The sequence below is a fragment of the Eumetopias jubatus genome, unplaced genomic scaffold, assembly GCF_037043125.1.
Source record: "Eumetopias jubatus isolate StellerSeaLion01/CBP00866 unplaced genomic scaffold, mEumJub1_p1.0 scaffold_8, whole genome shotgun sequence".
In the NCBI taxonomy this organism is placed as follows: Eukaryota; Metazoa; Chordata; class Mammalia; order Carnivora; family Otariidae; genus Eumetopias; species Eumetopias jubatus.
Window position 1 is genome coordinate 63,178,300 of NW_028274814.1, and position 21,998 is coordinate 63,200,297.

The 21,998-nt window shown below is 40.9% G+C and overlaps 1 protein-coding gene across 3 annotated transcripts in view; it reads left to right on the forward strand.

Annotated features, from left to right (window-relative positions):
- The first annotated feature begins 1,387 nt into the window (after window positions 1-1,387).
- BMAL2 (basic helix-loop-helix ARNT like 2) overlaps window positions 1,388-21,998 on the forward strand; it is a 100,790-nt gene continuing 80,179 nt past the window's right edge. For all 3 annotated transcript variants that reach the window (XM_028113217.1, XM_028113219.1, XM_028113220.1), the window contains exon 1: window positions 1,388-1,642. In XM_028113217.1, coding sequence (XP_027969018.1) covers window positions 1,612-1,642 — 31 coding nt within the window. In that variant the 5' untranslated portion in view covers window positions 1,388-1,611. The remainder of the gene's footprint in view (window positions 1,643-21,998) is intronic.

Genomic DNA, 21,998 nt, shown 5'->3' on the forward strand with positions numbered 1-21,998 from the left:
TGTGGCCTCTTCTCCTTGAGCATTATTACTTCCTCCTATCGTATTAAGGTTCTGGATTCCTTTTCTTTGGCTTTCAAGCTCGAGTGGGAGTGAATCATCATTTCTAAGAAATGAGGACTGCAATGATTCACCAGCAAGCTTACTGGATACCATGGTATGAACGTCTAAGAAGATCTGGCTTTTACAGTCTGGCTTCTCCCATCCACTGAGTGATCCTGGCCCCAGTACTCATCTCTGAGCCTCTATGCATATGTACATAGTCTGTACTGTACATTTTAACCAGGGTGCTGCTTCACCAGGAAAGTGACATTTAACACATGCCCAGGTCTTTCAATGCCTCCCCACTTGGTAAAACATCCCCAAACAGCGCACATGTATCCGGAAAGCCAGGTTTGGACATATTCAGGGAAACCTACGCCCGATTTAAGACTATTTGCCAGGCTTTCTGTGGAACTTCTATTTTTGAGCTGCCAGCAGAAGCTGATGTTGGTGGATTTCAGGTAGAGCTCCCAGTCAAAGCTGGGATTGAGATGTTTCAAGAATGGTTTTGATGAGGGAAGTGCGTTGGTGTGCTTTACTGAGGGCAGCCACAGTTCTTAGCACCTCCTTCCACCTCCAGCCGGTAAAATCCCTGTCCCCACTTCAGAGGGCAGCAGTTTCCCCTGGTCATGCCTACTTCTTCCCCGGGAACGCTGTCCCAATCCCCTTGCCCAGGTTTGGCCTGAAGTAGCCCCCAGAACACATATGCAGCTAGTTAAGGCGCTATAATGAAGTCATGGTAGGAAAATTAATAGATTTGGGCGAGTTGATGCAAAGCTTTAGTGTTCTCTCTGCGGCTCCTTTCCTCCACTACCTTCCTCTACTAGACAAACTGTGACCAAGGAACGGGTCCAGTGGGACCAGTGGGCGGGGAGAGAAGCAGCTTATTCCGCACAGGATGGAGGGCTGTCAAATGATCCTCAGAGGATCTTGCTTCTGGATTTACCCAACCTTTGCGGGAGCCAAAACCGCTTTCTCAGTGACCCCCCTCTCTGTCACTTCGCTTCCTTGTTTCTGCCCCGAAGCCCTACCCTCGCCCTTCTGTGTACCAGTGAAGTTTCTCTTCCCGCTTCCCCTCCTCCCCCAGCACCCCCACCCTGCAATGATCTCCATTCATCCTTTACCTTTTACCCCAAGGGAAACAACTCCAACCCTCAGAACACTCACACAACGAATCCTTAAAGTGATCGTGGAAACCTGTTTTTAAAAAGCCTGGTTCCTGAAAGGCGCAAGGTGCTGCCTCGCCAGCCTTTCAGCGCTGTGCCTCCAGCCGCAGGGGTCGGGGGCGGTGCCGCCGTGACTCCGCCCACCACCCGGTCCCTTTCTCCGGCTGGGAGCCCCACGGCAGGCCAGTCCCAGGCCGGTGGCTCCGCTGTCCCGGCCGGCCGGGCTGCAAGTCGGCGCCGGCTGAGCGCCCAGGGGCCGCGGGGGTGGCCGCCGAGACGCGTGGCACAGCTCCCCGGGCGCCCGCGTCCGCGCGCCGGGGCCGCCGCCTGGGCCGGCGCAGGGCGGGCCCGGAGCTCTAGATGCCGCCAGTCCCGGGGCTGCGGAGCCGGCCGGCTGGTTCCTGCGATGGCGGCGGAAGAGGAGGCTGCGGCGAGAGGTGAGGCTGCGGGCGTGCGGCTCCAGGTGGGGGAGCGGCGTCGCACACGCGGGAGCATCCCGGGCCGGGCTGGGGGCGAGCGGCCCGCGCGCCGACGTTAGGCGGGCACAGTGTGCGCAGGCTTCCCTCCGCCCCCCCCCCCCCGGCACCTGCTCCGATTGGCTCCCGGACCAAGGTCGTCGCTTGGGGGCACAGGTGCTGCGCGGCATCCAGCCAGTCCTCCCGGGGAGTAGGAGGTGGGGAGTGCCCGTGCTCGCCGCCGGCTTTCGCGTTGCCCGCAGCCTCATTTTTGGTGCCGGCTGGACCTTTAGGCGAAGGTGAGTTGGCGAGGGACCAGCCACCTTATAATGGCGAGCAGCCTCCCTCGGCCGACCACCGGGATCCCACTTCGTCGTCTGTAGGGATTGTTGCGTGGACTTCTTAGATTTCCTCTTTTGTATGAAGCAGTTGTCATCAGCCATTGAAGGGACTCGGGTTCTGCGAGCCTGTAGCCTCTGTACTGGCAATACTCAATTCTCCGTAAACCGTTTCCAAAACTGCCCGGTCCTGGGGCGGGTAGGTGGGCAGGGAGCGCGTGGAGGCAGGTCCCCCGCACCTCTCGCTCGAAAATCACGGATTGCACCGCAGCACCGGTCCGTGAGCGAGAGGCGGCTCTCGTCTTTTACTGTTACTGCGTTAGGAAAGCCATCAGTGGAATGTTTGTGTTCTATTTTAGTGGAGTTTTTGTGAATTGAATTGCAAGAGTGCTATTTCTTGTTCCTTTCTCTACTATACACTGGCAACATTCCGTGGTCTCTTCCATGGGACTAGTCGCAATTATGGGACGGTTATAAAATATCTGTTAAGTCAAAAGGGAGGCAGGAAAAAAGATATAACTAAAGGAACACTGGCAGAATTTCAGGGAAGCAGTTGATTAAATCCGCACTTGCCTTTTGGAATATGGCGATGAGTTTTGATTCTTCTCTGAAATACAGCAATGAGAAGAGGTGCTTTTGAAAAATCTAAAACAGTTATGGGAACTTGGATTATGGGGAGATTTCCAACATTCTATCATTTGAATGTGTGCGGTTTTTCTGGATGATATAAAGATGCGAGTAAGCACTGTTTGGCAAAGAGAAGGCAGTATGTATGGTGTTAAGCTCAGTCGTGTCACTGGGGTTATTTACCCTTAGCCTTAGTTTCTTCATCTGTAAAATGGGGCTAATTATAGTATCTGTCTTATAGGATTGTTAGGATTAAATGAGATATAAATGCATTTAAGTACATTTAAAGTGCTTAGCCCAGTACTTGAGAAATAGCAAGTCCTCCATAAACATTAGCTTAATACAATTATTATTTTTTTAAAGAATTTATTTACTTATTTATTTGACAGAGAGAGACACATCCAGAGAGGGAACACAAGCGGGGGGGGGGGGGGTGGGAAAGGGAGAAGCAGGCCTCCCGCTGAGCAAGGAGCCCAATGCGGGGGCTCCATCCCAGGACCCTGGGGTCATGACCTGAGCCGAAGGCAGACGCTTAATGACTGAGCCACCCAGGTGCCCCGCTTAATACAATTATTAATTTACAGCTCCCATTTGCTTTGTGAAGTTAATGAGTCTTGTCTGGTTTTTTAAAATGTCATCCCACACAAGTCAAAATTAGCCAAACTGAAGGAATAGTTGGACTGTACTGAAAAAAGAGAAACACGAAAATGCACCTTACTCATTCAGAGTGGCTTTCACCACATAAGCCTTATGGACTTATAAGTTTTCAAACAGATGGTTTATTGCTATTTAGCTGACTATCAAATGTGCAGTTGGGAATGATTAAAATTAATCCTTCTTAGATAAGAGTAGCAAAGTTTCAGTAGGAGCTGGGAGGGCCAGCATTTCTTGAGGTCCTATTATGTACCAAGCATTTCATAAGGGATACCTTCCTTAGTGTCACAACAGCCCCGTGATGTAGGTGGTGTTACCTCCATTTTGCAGATAAGAAGAGAAAACAGGCTGGCCCACAGTTCACAGCCAGAGTGCCAAAACTGAAGTTAACATCTGTGCCTATGGGCCATGCAGCTTTTCTTCCTTTCCTGTCTCACTAGGTGGCGCTAATGAGCAACTAGCGCACTTTTCAGACACCGTCTTTAGCTAAAAAGGGTGAAAAAAATATGGTTACAAGTTCCCCCATCCCTGGAGGGAAAAACACAACAAAACAGGTCTCTATATCACAATCCATGGCCATGTTTTCCTTACACAAAATTCCTGAGGATTTCTTTTCCCTAGGCAGTTTGACATTAAGACCCTGGTAATACTACAAATCTAAAAGTGGTGGTGGGGAGAAACCCCCCTCCCCCATGGTGGTTACACAGCTAAAAATAACTTCAGGGCTGATTGTGAGAATAGCCACCAAAAATCAGCTGGTGCCTTACATAATTGCCTGCTCAATTTTTTGACAGGCTTATGGTAAACACCAAGATTGAGCAAGCTGCCAAGTGACTGGGCGTCCTGGTAAATGATTCCAGAATCCTTAGAGTCAGGGAGAGGGCAGTCTTGCAGGAGCAGCGCATTTTCAAGACTGACTGCCAAAGATGGTTTGGGTCTCAGCATTTGTGGGGCAGCTTTTTCACGTTCCCCGTTCCTTACCGTGGCATGTTTTCACCTGGGAGGTTATCAGACCACTCTTTCTGAGGTGGAGTTGTAGTTCTGCAATTATCGTGGCTTAAATTCATTTTTGTGACTCAGAAATAAAAAATCATGTGCCAATCAACTTTGCATAAGCTACCGCTCCTGGCCTGGATCCTTAGGCAAAGTCTCAGCCTGAGATGCATTACTCAACATAAACCAGGATGGACTAAAACTGCTTTTCACATGTTGGGGAAGGCGGTGGGGGGTGGGGAAGGGGACTGAGAGGAATGGAGAGAATGGGGAGAGGAAAGAGAGAGAGGAGGGGTGGAGTAAAGAGAGAACAGGGGGAGAGAGGGTAAAGGAGCAAGACGGAAGGAAGGTAGGAAGCGAGGGAAAGAGATGGGGAGACAGGAAGGGCGTAGAGGGGAGGGGAAGGAAAATGAGAGGGGGCAAGGCAAGGAGTTGGTGGGGGGAGAAGAGTGAGCGGGGAAGGGAAAAGAGGCGGGATGGAGGTGGGAGAAGGTTGGGAGGGTAGGGACTGCCAGCCCATCAGAGTTTGACTCCAGGAAAAAAGAAAAAGTAATTTAATGTTTAAAATACGTAGGGAGGGGCATCTGGGCGGCACGGTTGGGTAAGCATCTGACTCTTGATTTTGGCTCAGGTTAGGATCTCAGGGTCCTGAGACTGAGCTCCACATGGGGCTCTACGCTCAGTGGGGAGTCTGAGATTCTCTCTCTCTTTCTCTTTCAAAATAATAAGTAAAATAAAATATATAGGGAAAGCCAAAATATTAGCATAGGAAACACAGTCATTTCACTTTACTTTTTTCCTTGTGACAAGACTCCCTAGTTCTAAAAAGCATGATCTCTTTCTGTGCTGTGAACATTGATTATTGCATCCTTTTGAAATCTCTCCCTTTACATAGTGTTCAGGAACTCATAAAGAAGGTAATAACATCTCATTCTAGTAGCCCTGATTTCAGTCGTCTCATTTAGTTGAAGACCTTCAGTTTTCCACCATGGCAGCTGAGTGACGCAGGTGCCTGGGATCCGGGTCATGAGTCAGCATCAGGACCGTCATCAGCACTATCGGGGACTCAGTGACCAGGTGCCCTACAGGAGACGGGTGTACTTGAGACATCTGCCTGCTCTGTGAGACAGTGACGTCCTGTCCTGGTTTCTGCAAGTCTCCTCCCTGGAGTGGCTCTCCTCACCCCCAAATCCCAGCCCTTCTATACCCTGCCGGCCTCACCCAGTGCCTCCCTCCTTCCTACTGGCAGGAGGCTGTGAGAACTTAATTTAAATTCTTATTGGTGCTGGTACTACAGGTAGAAGATATTCTCTGCAGTAGCTTGTAGTATTTCTGGATATTTACTGATAATTTATGAAGCACTTAGCTGTGTACCTCCCGCCCCGCCCCCCCCCCCCCCCAGTTTTCTTCTCTTACTTATGTGAAGTCACATTTACTGGTCCCTCACACATACTATTTAAATTATATCACTTTAGGCTATAATATCTCACCCACCCCCAATTTTTAAATTTAAAATATTTTAAGGGGTGCCTGGCTGGCTCAGTTAAGCATCTTACTCTTGATTTCGGCAAAGGTCGTGATCTCAGGGCCGTGAGATACAGCCCCTGCACGGGGCTCTGCACTGGGTATGGAGCCTGCTTAAGATTCTCTCTCTCCCTCTCCCTCTGCCCCTCCCCCCTAATTTTTAAAAAAAATTTCTTAAAATATTTAAATCAGTCCAGTTATATAATCTTAAAACTCTAATTTGAAAATACTTAAATGTTGTCTGGCATGATAGGAAATTTGTCATTTATCCAAGTACATTATTGGTATTTTGTTTCTCTAGTTTTTAAAGTTTAAATCTCTAAATAATATCTTTACAGAGAGATAAAAACAAAAGCTGGAGGAAAAGGAAATATGGAGAGAATCACTCTTCCAGTCAACATGGTTTGCATTACAGGATATTATTGAAGGTCAAGATTATTGCCATAAAACAGTAATTGCTAATGTATTCAAAGTGTTTTACTTATAAAGAAAATGCTTTACTTATTTATTTTTTTTAAGTAGATAAGAAATACACTTTACCCTATGTTCCAAATATATCACAGGGAAAATGGAGAATCATCCACTGGCTTTCTCTCTCCATTTTGTCTCCCTTATATGTCCTATAATCTGTTATGTGAGGGAATCTGCCTTTCCCCATATTTTTCTTAAATTTAATTTAATTTTATTATGTTACATTATGTTAGTCACCATACAGTACCTCATTAGTTTTTGATGTAGGGTTCCATGATTCATTGTTTTCCCCATATGTTTTAAACTTTGCTACCTCCAGGCGATGCTCAGGCTATTGGCTGCTCCTGGAAGGATCCTGCCCTCCCTCCAGATACTCATGTGGAAGTCTTATGTCCTCCTGAAGGCTGAGCTCAGGTGTCACTGTGTTTTTACTTGCCTGTGGGGGAGGAGATCTGGTGTATAGGGAAATGAACATGAGCTTTGGAACCAGGCCATTGGGAATGTGACCGCCAGTTTCATTATTTACTAGCCATGTGACCTTGGCCAAATTATTTAACTGCTCTGAGCCCCAATTTCCTTGTCTAAAGAATGGGAGTAAAAAATGCCTAACTTGGAGGGTTATGTGGGAATTAAATGAGATGATTACAACCAGTTTAGTGAAATCTGACCTACAACAGATGATTTCCCCCCTTCTTTTCATGCAGTCTTCCCACAATCTCCCTTCCCCCAATGGAAATGCTTCTTCCCTTCTGTTTTTACACTGTGTGTGTGTGTGTGCACGCGCGCACGCACGTGCGTGCACGCACGTGCCTATTAAAACAATTGGCCTGCTTGCCACAAGTTATTTAGGTAGATTTCTTAGTTCCATTCCCATCCTAGGAGAGCAGGGTTGATTCTTACTCATCTCTACAATCTCCCAACTCCTTGTACCTATTAAATGCCAAATGAAGGTTTGTTGATTTTAAATGAATGATTGGTCTAAGGCATGGACAGGGCTGGTTCATTCATAAACTATCCATTAAATATACACTACTGTACTAAGCAAGCTAAGCACACTACTGTACTAAGACGGAGAAATGGATACAGCCAGAAAAAAGATTCAAGAGCTTATAAACAGGCAAAAAGCAGTTAAAATATGTGTAAGACAAGATAGAACCTAGTAAGATCTATAGTTTAACGGCTAGGAGTGAGCCTCCCCACCCAAAGTTGGCAGAAATTATATCTAGTTCACAGGGCAAGGACTCACTTTCAGAGAAGGTACCAACTTTAGTATCGATGGATAGAGAACTCTTGGGGAGGCAGTGAAGAAGATGGTCTTTGAGGACAGAACACAGGAACGGTATGGAAAGCCATTGGAAGAACTGGTGGTGGTATTTTTTTGGCTTTGGATAGGAAAAATGGAAAAGGAATTGATCGGTGAAGTTGCATTGTTCATGTTGCTGGGGGCTTCCCCTCCCACGCCTGTGGTGCAGCGCAGACAGTGGACCCAGAAAACCCACGGTATACCGGCAGTGATTTGCCTGCTCTCCAAAAGGAAAGATCCATGCATCTTCCTTTTGGCCCCGGTCACCAACAGAGCTTCTATGTCACCTCGAAAGACTAATTGTGGCATATTTCTAATCAGATAAAAAAAAAAGCACAAGTCCCGGTTCCTGCCAGGTGATTGGCTCTTAGGTCTTAGCCTTTACTGTAAATCCTTTGGACCACTTCTTTCTCTCTTTCATCTTTTCTTCCCTGAAAAAGCAGCTGCTTCTGTTTTTAGGTCCATTTCACAGTCATCTGAAAAGCATCGTAACTACTATTTCATTTATTCTCATTATAGCCTCTTGGGAAGCAGGTCTCTAGACTTCTAATGGCCTTTCCTACGTTGTTCCACTGTCCCCGTCGCTGATATACCCTCGGGAGGGATGTGTGCTCCAGGTGTGCTCTCAGACGCTTCCCTGCAGTTCCGTGGGACCAAGCTGAAAAATACCCTCAGCCTTGACTTCTAGACTTCCAACATAAACACTTAGTGAAGGTTTGTGAACCAAAAGGAATCTAGTGCCCAGCACATCTGAACATGCTGCTAATGTGAAGAGAGCACTCATGGAAACACCCATGTGTGATAACCTCACAAGGTGTTCTTATTTTGATTCAGATACAGTGCGGACGATCTCGGGTTTAGAAGATACTTAAAAGCAGAAGTTCTAGGGGCCCCTGGGTGGCTCAGTTGGTTGGGCATCTGCCTTCGGCTCAGGTAGTGATCCTGGGGTCCTGGGATCGAGACCCCCATTGGGCTCTTTGCGGAGAGCCTGCTTCTCCCTCTGCCTCTCTCTCTGTCTCTGTCTCTCATGAATAAATAAATAAGATCTTAAAAAAAATATTAAAAAAAGCAGAAGCTCTATATACATTAAAGTACCTCTTCACCTTTTTTCCTTAGGAGAGGAGAATATAAAAAGAATGGACAATTACTGAGCTAGGATAGTTCCAAAGCCATGTGTATTTTACAGAAACACAGATTTTAAAAGATCAACATACAGTAGATAGAATTGAAATTGAACACTTTATGAAGTAGATATTGATATCTAAATGAATACATGATTGTGAAGATTAATACTTGTTTTGTCAAAGATCTAGAGAAAATATTGAAATGTTGAACACAATTTCCAGCTCTGCATGTATTTCTTCCCAGCTCCCCGGTTGGAGCATTGGATGTCCTGAGTTACGAGGTAGCCCAGATAGGCTGTGTTTGCACTGCCAGGGAGGCCAACCCTATTGCTCTAATAGGTCATCCCTTCTGTAAGATTTATCCAGACAACCACACTCACCTAGAAAAAAAGAGACCAAACCCAATTTTCCATGCATCCTGCTGCTGGTAGCTTCTTAGGACAATTCTCCTTTTCTTTAGTTTTCAGCCTGAGTTCAACTAGCCCTTTTGGCTCATCAGTTTCTTTCAACAATAATCGTAGCTACCTCTGGGACATGTGTTTGGTTGTAAGCAAAGCAACCTGGACTTGGGAGGGGGGGTTCACATTCACACTTTAAATTGTAGAAGGCATCGAGGACAAATGATCTATCAAGAGGTTTAAAAATAACCATTTAGTAGCTCTTTGTCTAGGAAGAGCCCGGAAGCAGCTTTAGATTCTGATCATCATTGTAACAATGACATGTGAGGCCTAGATGGAATTAATGTCACAAATGTCACTTTGAGTTTTATTACTTTTAAAACTCCTATTGTGTTTTAGTTTGTGGAACTTGAACAGTTTGCCTGTTGCAGTATAATGCTTTCCCCTCTCCCCCACTTTGAAAGGGTCTTTTTCTAGAACAGTCACCATTCAGTGAAAAGATACACAAATATTTTTGTGAACACTGATGATTATTTTTCTCAAAGTTAAACTGAAGGCGTCTCATTTTGTTAATGCTTTAGTTGTCAGGAACCATTGTATCTTTTTTAAAAAAATTATCCACATTTATTAACAAATTTTAAGTAGTTGAGATACAATATTATGCAAGTTTCAGGGATACAACATAGTAAATCATTGACAATTATATAAATTACGAAATGCTCACCATGATGGGCGCTTCTCTCATACAAAGTTATTATAGTTATTATCAACTATATTCCCCATGCTGTGCTTCTCATCCCCATGACTTATTTATTTTCTAGCTGGAAGCTTGTACCTCTTAATCTCCTTCACATACTTCACGTGTTCCCCCCTTGTCCCTCCCTTCTGGCAACCACTGGTTTGTTCTCTGTATTTATGAGTCTGTTTTGTTGTTTGTTGTTCATTTGTTTTTTAGATTCTCCATGTGAGTGAAATCATATGGTATTTGTCTTTCTCTAATTTATTTCACTTAGCCTAATAAGTGACTAATAAGGACTTTCTAGGTCCTTCCATGTTGTTGGGAATGGCAAGATTTCATTCTTTTTTATGGTTGAGTAGTATTCCATTGTTGTGTATATATACCACATCTTCTTTATTCATTCATCCATTGATGGACACTTAGGCTGCCTCCATATCTTGGCTATTATAAATAATGCTGCAATAAACATCATGATGCATATATACTTTCAAATTACAGTTGACACTTGAACAACATGGGTTTGAATTGTGATGGTCCACTTATACACAGATTTCTTTTAAAAGATTTTATTTACTTGAGAGCAAGAGAGAGCACACGAATTGGGGGAGAGGGAGAAGCAGGCTCCCGCTGAGCAGGGAGCCCAAAGCAGGGCTGGATCCCAGGACCCTGGGATCATGACCTGAACCAAAGGCAGACGCTTAACCGACTGAGCTATCCAGGAGCCCATATACAGATTTTTTTTTTATATGTATAAATACAGTACAGTACTGTAAATGTATTTTCTCATGATTTTCTTAACATTTTCTTTTCTCCAGCTGACTTTATTGTAAGAATACAGTATATGATACATATGACATACAAAATATGTGTTAATCTGGTATGTAGTTTATTGGTAAGGTAAGTCAACAGTAGGTTGTTAGTAGTTGTCACTGTAGAGTCAAAAGTTATATGTGGATTTTTGACTGTGCAGGTGGCCAAGCCCCTAACCACTGTGTAGTTCAAGGGTCAGCTGTAGTGTTTTCATTTTCTGGGTAAATACCCAGAAGTGGAATTAATGGATCGTATGGTATTCTTATTTTTTGAGGAACCTCCGTACTGTTTTTCCTAGTGGCTGCGCCAATTACATCGCCACCAGTAGTGCACAAGGGTTCCCTTTTCTCCACATCCTTGACAACACTTGCTATTTCTTGTCTTTTTGACACTAGCCATTCTGACTGGTGTGAGGTGGTATTTCATTATGGTTTTAGTTTGCACTTCCCTAATGATTAGTGAACATCTTTTCATATGTATTAGTCATCTGTATGTCTTTGGAAAAATGTCTGTTTGGATCCTCTGCCCATTTTTTAAATCAGATTATTTATTTTGTTCGTGTTGAGTTGTATAAGTTCTTTATAAATTTTGGGTATTAACCCCTCATTGGATATATCATTTGCAAATATCTTCTTTTGTTCAGAAGGCTGTCCTTCATTTTGTTGATTTTTTTTTTTCTGTGCAAAACCTTTTTAGTTTGATGTAGTCCTGATAGTTTATTTTTGCTTTTATTTCCCTTCCATGGGGAGACAGATCCAGAAAAATGTTGCTAAGGCTGACATCCAAAGGTTTACTGCCTGTGATTTCTTCTATGAGCTTTATGGTTTCAGGTCTCACATTTAGGTGTTTAATCTATTTTGAGTTTATGTATTTTTTTTGGTTTGGTGTATGAAAGTGGTCCAGTTTCATTCTTTTGCATGTAGCTGTCCAGTTTACTCAACACTGCTTATTAAAAAAACTGTTTTTTTTCATTGCATATTCTTGCTTCCTTTGCCATAGATTAATTGACCATATAAGCCTGGGCTTATTTCTGGGCTCTCTGTCCCATTCCTTTGACCTATGTCCGTTTTTGTGCTGGTACCATGCTGTTTTGATTACTAGAGCTTTGTAGTATATCTTGAAACTGGAGTTGTGTTAAACCTTCAGTTTTGTTTTGCTTAAGATTCCTTTGGCTGTTCAGGGTCTTCTGTGGTTCTACACAAATTTTAGCACTATTTGGTCTAGTTCTATGAAAAATGCTGTTGGTATTTTGATAGGAATTGCATTGAATCTGTAGATTGCTTTGGGTAGTATAGACATTTCAACAACATTAATTCTTCCAATCCATGAGCATGGTATAGACCTAAAGTACAGGTCTTTCACATCCTTGGTTAAATTTATTCCTAGGTATGTATGTATGTATGTATGTATGTATGTATGTATTTATTTATTTATATGCAGTGATAAATGTGATTGTTCTCTTAATTTCTCTTTCTGCTAGTTTGTTATTAGGGTATAAAAATGAACCAGATTTCTGTATATTAATTTTGTATCCTGAAACTTTACTGATTTTATTAGTTCTAATAGTTTTTTGGTGGGGTCTTTAGGGTTTCCTATATGTAGAATCATGTCATCTGCAAATAATGACAGTTTATTTCTTCCTTACCAATTTGGATGCTTTTTATTCCTTTTCTTTGATTGCTGTGGCTAGGACTTACAGTATTGTGTTGAATAAAAGTGGTGAGAGTGGACATCCTTGTGTTGTTCCTGATCTTAGAGGAAAAGCTTTTAGCTTTTTACCATTAAGTATGATGTTAACTGTGGGTTTGCCATATGAGGACTTTATTATATTGAGGTATGTTCCCTCTATAACAACTTTTTTGAGGGTTTTTTCTTATGGATTGTGTTAGATTTTGTCAAATGATTTTTCTTCATCTATTGAGATGATCATATAGTTTTTATTCTTAATTGTTAATGTGGTATATCATGTTGATTGATTTGTAGACATTAAACCATCCTTGCATCCCTGGAATAAATCCCATTTGATCATGGTGAATGATCCTTTTAATGTATTCTTAAATTTGGTTTGCCAATATTTTGTTGAGAATTTTTACATCTATGTTCATCACAGATATTGGTCTGTATTTTTTTGTTATAGTGTCTTTTTCTAGTTTTGATATCAAGGTACTGCTGGCTTTGTAGAATAAATTTAGAAACATTCCTTCCTCTAATTTTTTAGAATAGTTTGAGACAGATAGGTATTGACTTTTTTATTTTTTAAAGATTTTATTTATTTTAGAGAGAGAGTATGAGCTGGGGGAGGGGAAGGGAGAGAAAGAATCTCAAGAAGACTCTGTGCTGAGCACAGAGACTGGTGCAGGGCTCGATCTCACAACCCTGAGATCATAACCTAAGCCGAAACCAACAGTTGGAGGCTTAACCAGCTGAGCCACCCAGGCACCTCTCTATTTTAAATGTTTGGTAGAATTCACCTGTGAAGAAATTGGATCCTGGACTTTTGTTTCTTGGTTTTTTTTTTAATTATTATTGATTCTATTTCATTACTAGTAATCAATCTGTTCAGCTTTTCTCTTTCTTCCTAATTCAGTTTTACAAGATTGTGTGTTTCTAGGAATTTATTCATTTCTTTTAATGTGTCTGATTTGTTGGCATACAAGTTTTCATAGTAGTCTCTCATAATTGTTTGTATTTCTGTGGTGTCAGTTTTACCTCCTCTTTCTTTTCTGATTTTATTTGAGCCGTTTTTTTCTTGATGAGTCTGGCTAAATGGTTATCAATTTTCAAAGAACCAACTCTTGGTTTCATTGATCTTTTTTATTGTTGTTTTTAGGGTATTTCCCCCCCCCATTTCATATTTTCTGCTCCGACCTTTACTGTTTCCTTCCTTCTACTACTTTGGACTTTGTTTTTCTTTTTTCTAGTTCCAGTAGGTATAAGATTAGATTGTTTGAGTTTTTTCTTATTTCTTAAGGTAAGTGTGTATTGCTCTGAACTTCCCTCTTAGAACTGCTTTTGCTGCATTCCAAAGATTTTGAATCATTTTGTTTCCATTTTCATTTGTCTCCATGTGTTTTTTTTTTTTTTAATTTCCTCTTTGATTCTTCATTGACCCATTGGTTGTTTAGTTACATGTTTAGCCATCGCATGTATGTGTTTTTTTTATAGTTTTGTTTTCTTGTAATTGATTTCTAGTTTTATAACATTGTAGTCAGAAAAGGTGCTTGGTATGCTTTCAGTTTTCTTAAATTTATTAACCCCTGTTTTGTGGCCTAATGTATGATCTGTCCTGGAGAATATTCCTTGTGAACTTGGAAAAAAAGTATATTCTGCTTTTTTTGGATGGGATGTTCTGTATATATCTGTTAAGCCCATCTGATCTAATGTGTCATTCGAAGCCACTGTTTGCTTATTGTTTTTCTGTCTGGATGATTTCTCCATTGATGTAAGTGGAGTGGTAAAGTCCCCTACTATTATGTATTTTTGTCAGTTTTTCCCTTTATGTCTGTTGATATTTACCTTATGTATTTAGGTGCTCCTATGATAGGTACATAGATATTTACGATTGTTCTATCCTTATGTTGGATCAATCCCTTCATAACTATGTAATGCTTCTTTTTGGTCTTTTGTTACACTTTCTTTTTAATCTGTTTTGTCTGATGTAAGTAAGTATTGTTATCCTGTTTCCTGTTTCCAGTTGCATGGAACATTTTTTTCGATCCCTTCATTTTCAGTCTTTATGTGTCTTAAATCTAAAGTGAGTCTCTTGTAGGTAGCATCTAGATGGTACAGCTACATTTTTTCACCCCATTCATTCACCCTGTGTTTTTTGATTGAAGCATTTATTCCATTTACATTGAAAGTAATTATTGAGAGATTTGTACTTGTTACCATTTTGTTAATTATTTCTTGGTTGTTTTTGTAGTTCTTCTGTGTTCCTTCTTTTCTTTCTCTCTTCACTTGTGACTTGATGATTTTAGTGTTACACTTTTTTTTCCATTAATTTTTTTGTGTATCTGTTATAGGATTGTGGTTTGTGGTTGCCATGAGGTTCCTCTCTAACATCCTATGTATATAATAGTCTATAATAAATTGGTCACTTAAGTTTGAACACAGTCTAAAAACACTACATTTATTTTTTAAATTTTTAAAAAAATTTTAAACTTTACAGCACATGTGGGGCTCATATAGCTACCATCCATCCCATCATATTACTGTTACAATATCATTGACTGTATTCCTTATACTCTGCTTTTTATTTCTGTGACTTATTCCATATCTGGAAGCCTGTATCTCCCTCTCCTTCACCCATTTTGCCCAACCCCCCGCCCCCTCTTAAGTTCATTCTCTCTATGTTTCTGATTCTGCTATTTATTCATTTTTTCTTAGATTTCATTTATGAATGGAATCATATGGTATTTGTCTTTCTCAGTATGACTTATTTTGCTTAGCATTATACCTCCTAAGTCCATCCATGTTGTCTCCAGTGGCATGATCCATCCTTTTTTATGGCTGTGCAGTATTCCATTGTAGATATATACTACATTTTCCTTTTCCATTCATCTACTGATGCATACTTAGGTTGCTTGCATGTCTTGGTTATTGTAAATAATGCTGCAGTAAACATAGGGGTGCAGATATCTTTTTTAGTTAGTGTTTTCATGTTCCCTAGGTAAATACCCAGTAGTGGAATTATTGGATCATATGTTATTTATATTTTTAATTTTTGGAGGAACCTCCATACTGTTTTCCATAGTAGCTGCACCAGTTTGCTTTCCCACCAACAATGCACGAGGGCTCCTTTTTATCCGCATCCTTGCCAACACTTATTATTTCTTGTATTTTTGATTTTTGCCATTCTGACAGGTGTGAGGTGATACCTCATTATGGTTTTGATTTGCATTTCACTGTTGACAAGTGATATTGAGTATCTTTTCATGTGTCTGTTGGCCATCTGTATGTCTTCTTTGAAAAAATGTCTATTCAGGTCCTCTGTGCATTTTTTAATTGGATTGTTTGGTTTTTTTGGTGTTCAGTTATATAAGTTTTTTATATATTTTGGACATTAACCCTCATTAGATATATCATTTGCAAATATCTTTTCCTATTCAGTAGGTTGTCTTTTAGTTCTGTTGATTATTTTTTGCTGTGAAGAAGCTTTTTATTTTGATGTAGTCCCAATAATTTATTTTTACTTTTGTTGCCTTTGCCTTAGGAGACACGTGTAGAAAAATGTTGCTATGGCTGATGTCAGGGAAATTACTGCCTGTGTTCTCTTCCAGGATTTTTATGGCTTCAGGTCTCATGTTCAGGTCTTTAATACATTTTGAGTTTATTCTTTTTTACGGTGTTGGTAAGTCATCCAGTTTCTTTTACATGTAGCTGTCCGGTTTTCCTGGCACCATTTATTGAAAAGACTCTCTTTTCCGCATTGTGTATTCTTGCCTCCTTTGTCATAGATTGACCATATAAATGTCAGTTTATATCTGGTATCTCTTTCTGTTCTATTGATCTATGTGTCTATTTTTGTGTCAGTACCATGCTGTTTTGATTACTACAGCTTTGTAGTATATCTTAAAATCTAGAATTGTAGTATCTCCAGCTTCATTATTCTTTCTCAGGATTGTTTGAGTATTTGGGGTCTTTTGTGTTTCCATATAAATTTTAGTATTATTCTAGTTTTGTGAAAAATGCTGTTGGTATTTTGATAGAGATTGAATTGGATCTGTAGATTTCTTTGGGTAATATGGACATTTTGACAATATTAAGTCTTTAAATCCATGAGCATGGAATATCTTTCCATTTGTTTTATCTTCACCTGTGTTTCTTTCACACATGTTTTATAGTTATTTGAGTACAGGTCTTTCACCTCCTTGGTTAAGTTTATTCCTAGGCATTTTATTCTTTTGTGGTGTAATTGTAAATGGTGTTGTTTTTTTAAATTTCTCTTCCTGTAACTTTGTTGTTACTGTATAAAAATGCAGTCAGTTTCTGAGTATTGACTTTGTATCCTGCAACTTTACTGAATTTGTTTATTACTTCCTGTAGTATTTTGGTGGGGTTTTTAGGATTTTCATTGTATAGTATCATGTCTGCAAATAGTGACAGTTTACCTTCTGTCTTACCAATATAGATGCTTCTTTCTTTTTTTTGTCCAATTGCTGTGGCTAGGACTTTCAGTACTATGCTGAATAAAAGTGGTGAGAGTGGACATCCTTGTCTTGTTCCTGACCTTAGGGGAAAGCTCTCAGTTTTTCACCATTGAGTATGATGTTAGCTGTGGATGTGTCATTTATGGCCTTTTTTAATGTTCAGTATGTTCCCTCTAACCCCATTTTGTTTAGAGTTTTTATCATGAATGGGTGTTGAATCTTGTCAAATGCTTTTTCTGAATCTATTGAGATAATGATATGATTTTTATCCCTTGTTTTGTTGATGTGGTGTATTATGTTGATTTGTGAATATTAAACCATTCTTGCATCCTGAGAATAAATCCTACCTGATGGTGGTGAATGATTTTTTTAATGTAGTTTGCTGATATTTTGTGGAGAATTTTTGCAACTATGTTCATCAGAGATATTGGCCTATAGTTTTTTGTTTTTTTTTTTTTCCTCTGATGTCTTTGTCTGGCTTTGGTATCAGGGTGATGCTGACCTTATAGAATATACTTGGAAGTTTTCCTTCCTCTTCTATTTCTTGGAATGGTTTGAAGAGAATAGGTATTAACTCTTCTTTAAATGTCTGGTAGAATTCACCTGTCAAGCCATCCGGTCCTGGACTTTTATTTTTTGGTAGTTTTGTTTACCAGTTCAATTTCATTACTTGTAATAGGTCTGTTTAGATTTTCTGTTTCTTCCTGGTTCAGTTTTGCAAGATTGTATGTTTCTAGGAATTTATCTATTTCTTGTAGGTTGTCCAGTTTGTTGATATGTAATTTTACATATTCTCTTATAATCCTTTGTATTTCTGTGGTGTCAATTATTACTTCTCCTTTCTTGTTTCTGATTTTATTTGAGTCCTTTCTCTTTTTTCCTTGATGAGTCCAGGTAAGGGTTTGTCTCTTTTGTTTATTTTTTCAAAGAACCAGCTCTTGGTTTCAATGATTTTTTTTCTTCCTTTCTTTTTTTTAGTCTCTACCTCATTTATTTCTGCTCTGATCTTTATATCCTTACTTCTACTCACCTTGGGTTTGGTTTGTTCTTTTTTTTTCTAGTCTCTTTAAGTATAAGGTTAGATTTTATTTGAGTGGTTTTTGTTTGTTTGTTTGTTTCATTCTTTTGTATGTAGCTGTCCAGCTTTCCCAACACCATTTGTTGAAGAGAGTGTCTTTTTCCTATTGCATATTCTTTTCTCCTTTGTCGAAGATTAACTGACCATATAATCATGGGTTTATTTCCGGGGTCCCTGTTCTGTCCCATTGATCTATGTGTCTATTTTTGTGCCAATACCATACTGTTTTGATTACTATAGCTTTGTAGTATAACCTGAAATCTGGAGCTACTCTTTTATACCATTGCTTTTTACAGAAAGAATAAAGAAAAAATAATAATAAAAGAAAAATATAAAACAAAAGAGAAAAATAAAATAGGAGTGGAAAAAAAGAGGAAGAAAAGGAAGAGAAAAAAAAAGAGCAAGAAATAAAAAACAAAACAAAACTGACCACAATTAAAAGCAAGAGAAAATTTAAAAAGTTAAATACAAAACAAAAGCAAACAAAAGAAACACAAAACCATGGCTTGTTCTGTGCCCCAGCACCACAGGGCAGCTGGTGTGGACTTGTGGATCCTGGGCTCCCTGATGTTGCAAGCTCATCCTGAGCTGGACCCTGCTCAGTGTGGGCTTTTAAGGTGGGGGGGGGGGTGTTTCTGTAGTTCCTTGGCACTTTTAAACTGTGGTTTTTCTCTTGTGCCTCAGCACAACCAGGGCTGATGTGTGCTTTAAGGTACTGGGCTTGTTGTGGTCACAAGCTCCCTGTGATAACCGGACCCACCAGTTATGGCATTTGGACCTGCCCTTTGTGGCATCCAGACCCTGCCTTGGTCTGTGCTTTAGGATGGAGCAGAGAGAATATTCCCACAATTCTTCAGCCCTTTTAAACTGCTGCTTTTTTTCTATGTTCCCGTTCAGTGGGCTGGTGTGGGCTTGCAGATCCTTGGCTTCCTGAGGTCACAAGCTTTCTGTGATGATCTGACTCACTGGTTATGGCGTTGTGACCCACTAATTATGGCATCTGAACCTTTGCCTTATGATGTCCGGATCCTGCTCTGGTTTGAGCTTTTAAGGTAGAGGGGGACAGAGTGTTCCCACCGCTCCTCAGCCCTTTTAAACCTGGCTTCTTTTTCTGTGCCCCAGCATGACTAGGGCTGGTGTGGGCTTGTGGACTCTAGGCCCACTAAAGTTGCAGGCTCACAAAGATGACCAGACTCACCCATTTTGGCATCCGGATCCTGCTCCAGTCTAGGTTTTTAAGGTGGGGTGGGAACATCAACTGTGCCCTTCTCCAGGTTCTCTAGACTGGAGAGTGTTCTGCAGCTCCTCTGTCTATGGGAGGAGGTGAGCTCAGGATCCTCCTACTCCACCATCGTCCTTAAACTGCAACCATTGCGTCTTTTATAGGTTCTCTGTGGCATCTGGCATACCTAGTCATGCCTGATTAATATTAAGCATGCACCATGTTTTCTGTTTACTCACAAACTGCAAGAATTATGTTTTCCCATGTGTAACAATGATATGGGTGTAGACCATCCAAATCTAAGTATGTTTTTGTGCTTTTTGGAAAAACATGCTGATGTTCAAAAAGCTAAACCCTGTATTCTTTTTATGCATGAGGATCAATCTGGTCTGGAACAAGTTAGGGGACTTTCCAGTTTCGACATGGAACTGAAATTCTGATGAAGCTCTGTTTCTTACTTTTGCCTATTCCTGGATTAGGTTATAATGCCTATGAAATGTTGGCTTTTTCCGGAATGGTCCTAGTCAGGGAAGCATTCTTCAGTGCTTATATCACTCTGACTATATTCTGCATCACAACTGAGTGGTTTTCCATGACTCCGATTTCCTCATAGTCATAATGGGTGTTTCTCCTACCCCTTGGCTCCATTTCAAAAGTTTAGCATAGTCTGGTCTCCAGAGCTTTAACCTTTTAACCTCTCCTTCAATTCCTGCTAGACATTTGGATGTGTTGCCATTTCTGTGAAGTGCTGATGTCCAAAACTGAACTTCTTCTGTTGGGAGGGAATGTGAAATAGTGACCTACTTTTGGCTTTGAGAGGATCTGAACTCTTTTACCTAATTATTGTGTGATGTTTGGCACGTGTATCAGTTTGGGTTCAACCAGAGGAAGAGAACTAGTAGGAGATGTGTATATTAAGAGGTTTATTGCAAGGAATTGGCTTATGTAACTGTGAGGGCAGACTGGGCAAAACGAGAATCCCCAGGTCAGGCTGTGAAGAAAGGCCAGCTAGAACTCTCAGACACAGGCTGAAGCAGCTGTCCATAGGTGGAGTATCTCTTTGGAGAAGGCTTAGCTCTGTTTTTAAGGTCTTTCAACTGATTAAATCAGACCCACCCAGATTATCTAGAATAATCTCCCTTATTAAGGTCAACTGATTATGGCCTTTGGACTTGAATCACATCTGCTAAATACCTTCCTGGCAACACTTAAGTGTTTGAGTAACTGAGGACTGTAGCCTAGCCAAGTTGACACAGCAAAAAGACCATCACAGCACGTTACTTCACTTCTCTAAGCCTGTTTCCTCATCTGCTAAACCACCACTGGAGGGTTGTTGTGAGGATTGTATAAGAAGGTAGGCAAAGGGTATAGTGCCTTGCACTTAAGGATTCAGTAAAGGATTATTCTATTTTTTGTGCTGGTGGCAGTATGTATGGGGGGGGTTGGTGACAGTGGTGGCTGTGGTCTCACCTACAAAAGTGCCTTAATCCCGGTTTTTGTCACTTTCCTGATCATTCTGCTTCATTGCGGTGGTTGGCTTCCTAACTGGTATTCCTCCCCAAATTTCTTCTCTTCCATCTTCATTTTTTTTCCCTCAAGGCTGTAATAGAAGCTTAAAGTAGCTCACTACTCTCCATCTCTGAAAAAAAATGTCTTAACTGAAATTCAGATACACTATGTTCAATGCTTTCCTCAATGTATCCGTCAATACTACAACTCCCTTTTCCAGAAAGCCCCCACCTCCTTGCTAAAAGCTAGTGGAATAGAGGACTGCCTTCTCCAGTGGCATCAAAATTCATTCTAGTATATTCTATTTTTTTAAATTTCTGTAGTAATTGAGAGTGGACGTGCATGAGAACTGTTTCTCTGTAAGACGCTGTTGTATTTACTTTTTTCTCTCATTTAAACTGCAGTATAACACATGGCTGGGCAAATAATTGCACACCCTGAGTCTCACTTTCCTCTGCTGTCTGGTGAGTGACTTGGACAAGATGATTTCCTTTGTTCCTTTTGCCTCCTCTTAATCTTTTATTGTAAATTAAGAAAACCAGGTATCTTTTTAGGATTTTCTCCAAAAATTTTATACTAATTTTTATCTTTAAGATCAAAAGCGGTTTGTTTTTTCCAGATCAAAACAGATACATAATAGGCAATACTTAAATATAGTTGAACAAATAATAAAAATTTACCTGGGAAAATCTTTCAGGTCCCCACTCCATCAATAAGAAACGATGTGTGGGGGCGCCTGGGTGGCCTCAGTCACTTAAACATCTGGCTCTTGGTTTCGGCTTCAGTCATGATCTCAGGGTTGTGAGATGGAGCCCTGCATCAGCCTCTGGGCTTGGTGTGGAGTCTGCTTGAGATTCTCTTTCCATCTCCCTCTTCCCCCCTTCTCTCTCTCTGTCAAAAAAACAAAAAACCGAAAACCAATGTGTGAACAAATGAATGCAGCTAGGAACTGTTATAGTCTATAGGAATGACATCTTTGGCATTGAATGTCACACAGGCAAGCAAGTGGGCCATATTCCTCATGGCTTAAAATGAGCCAGGGTGGATCTGGTTTCCTGTGGGAGGGGCCAGAGATTTCCCAGGCTTGCTCAGGGCAAAGGCGTTCCAGAGCGTGTATGAGGTAGGATATGCATTTGCTTATATTGCCCTGTGTACTAAAAAGAGCCTTAAAATGAGCAGGTGCCCTGGACCTCATGCACAGTGTATACTGAGGCTCCCCATATCTGGTTATGAGGGCACAGTGTTCAGAGTGGAACACAACTGTTGTTCCACTTGTATGGGTGTGAATGGGAGAGAGATAGGAAGTTTATGGCTTCCAAACCCTAGAATGAACTCAAAAACCTGTTCTCCAGTTTGTAGCACAACCAGGTAGAAAGGACATGGTAGGAAAGAGCTAGTG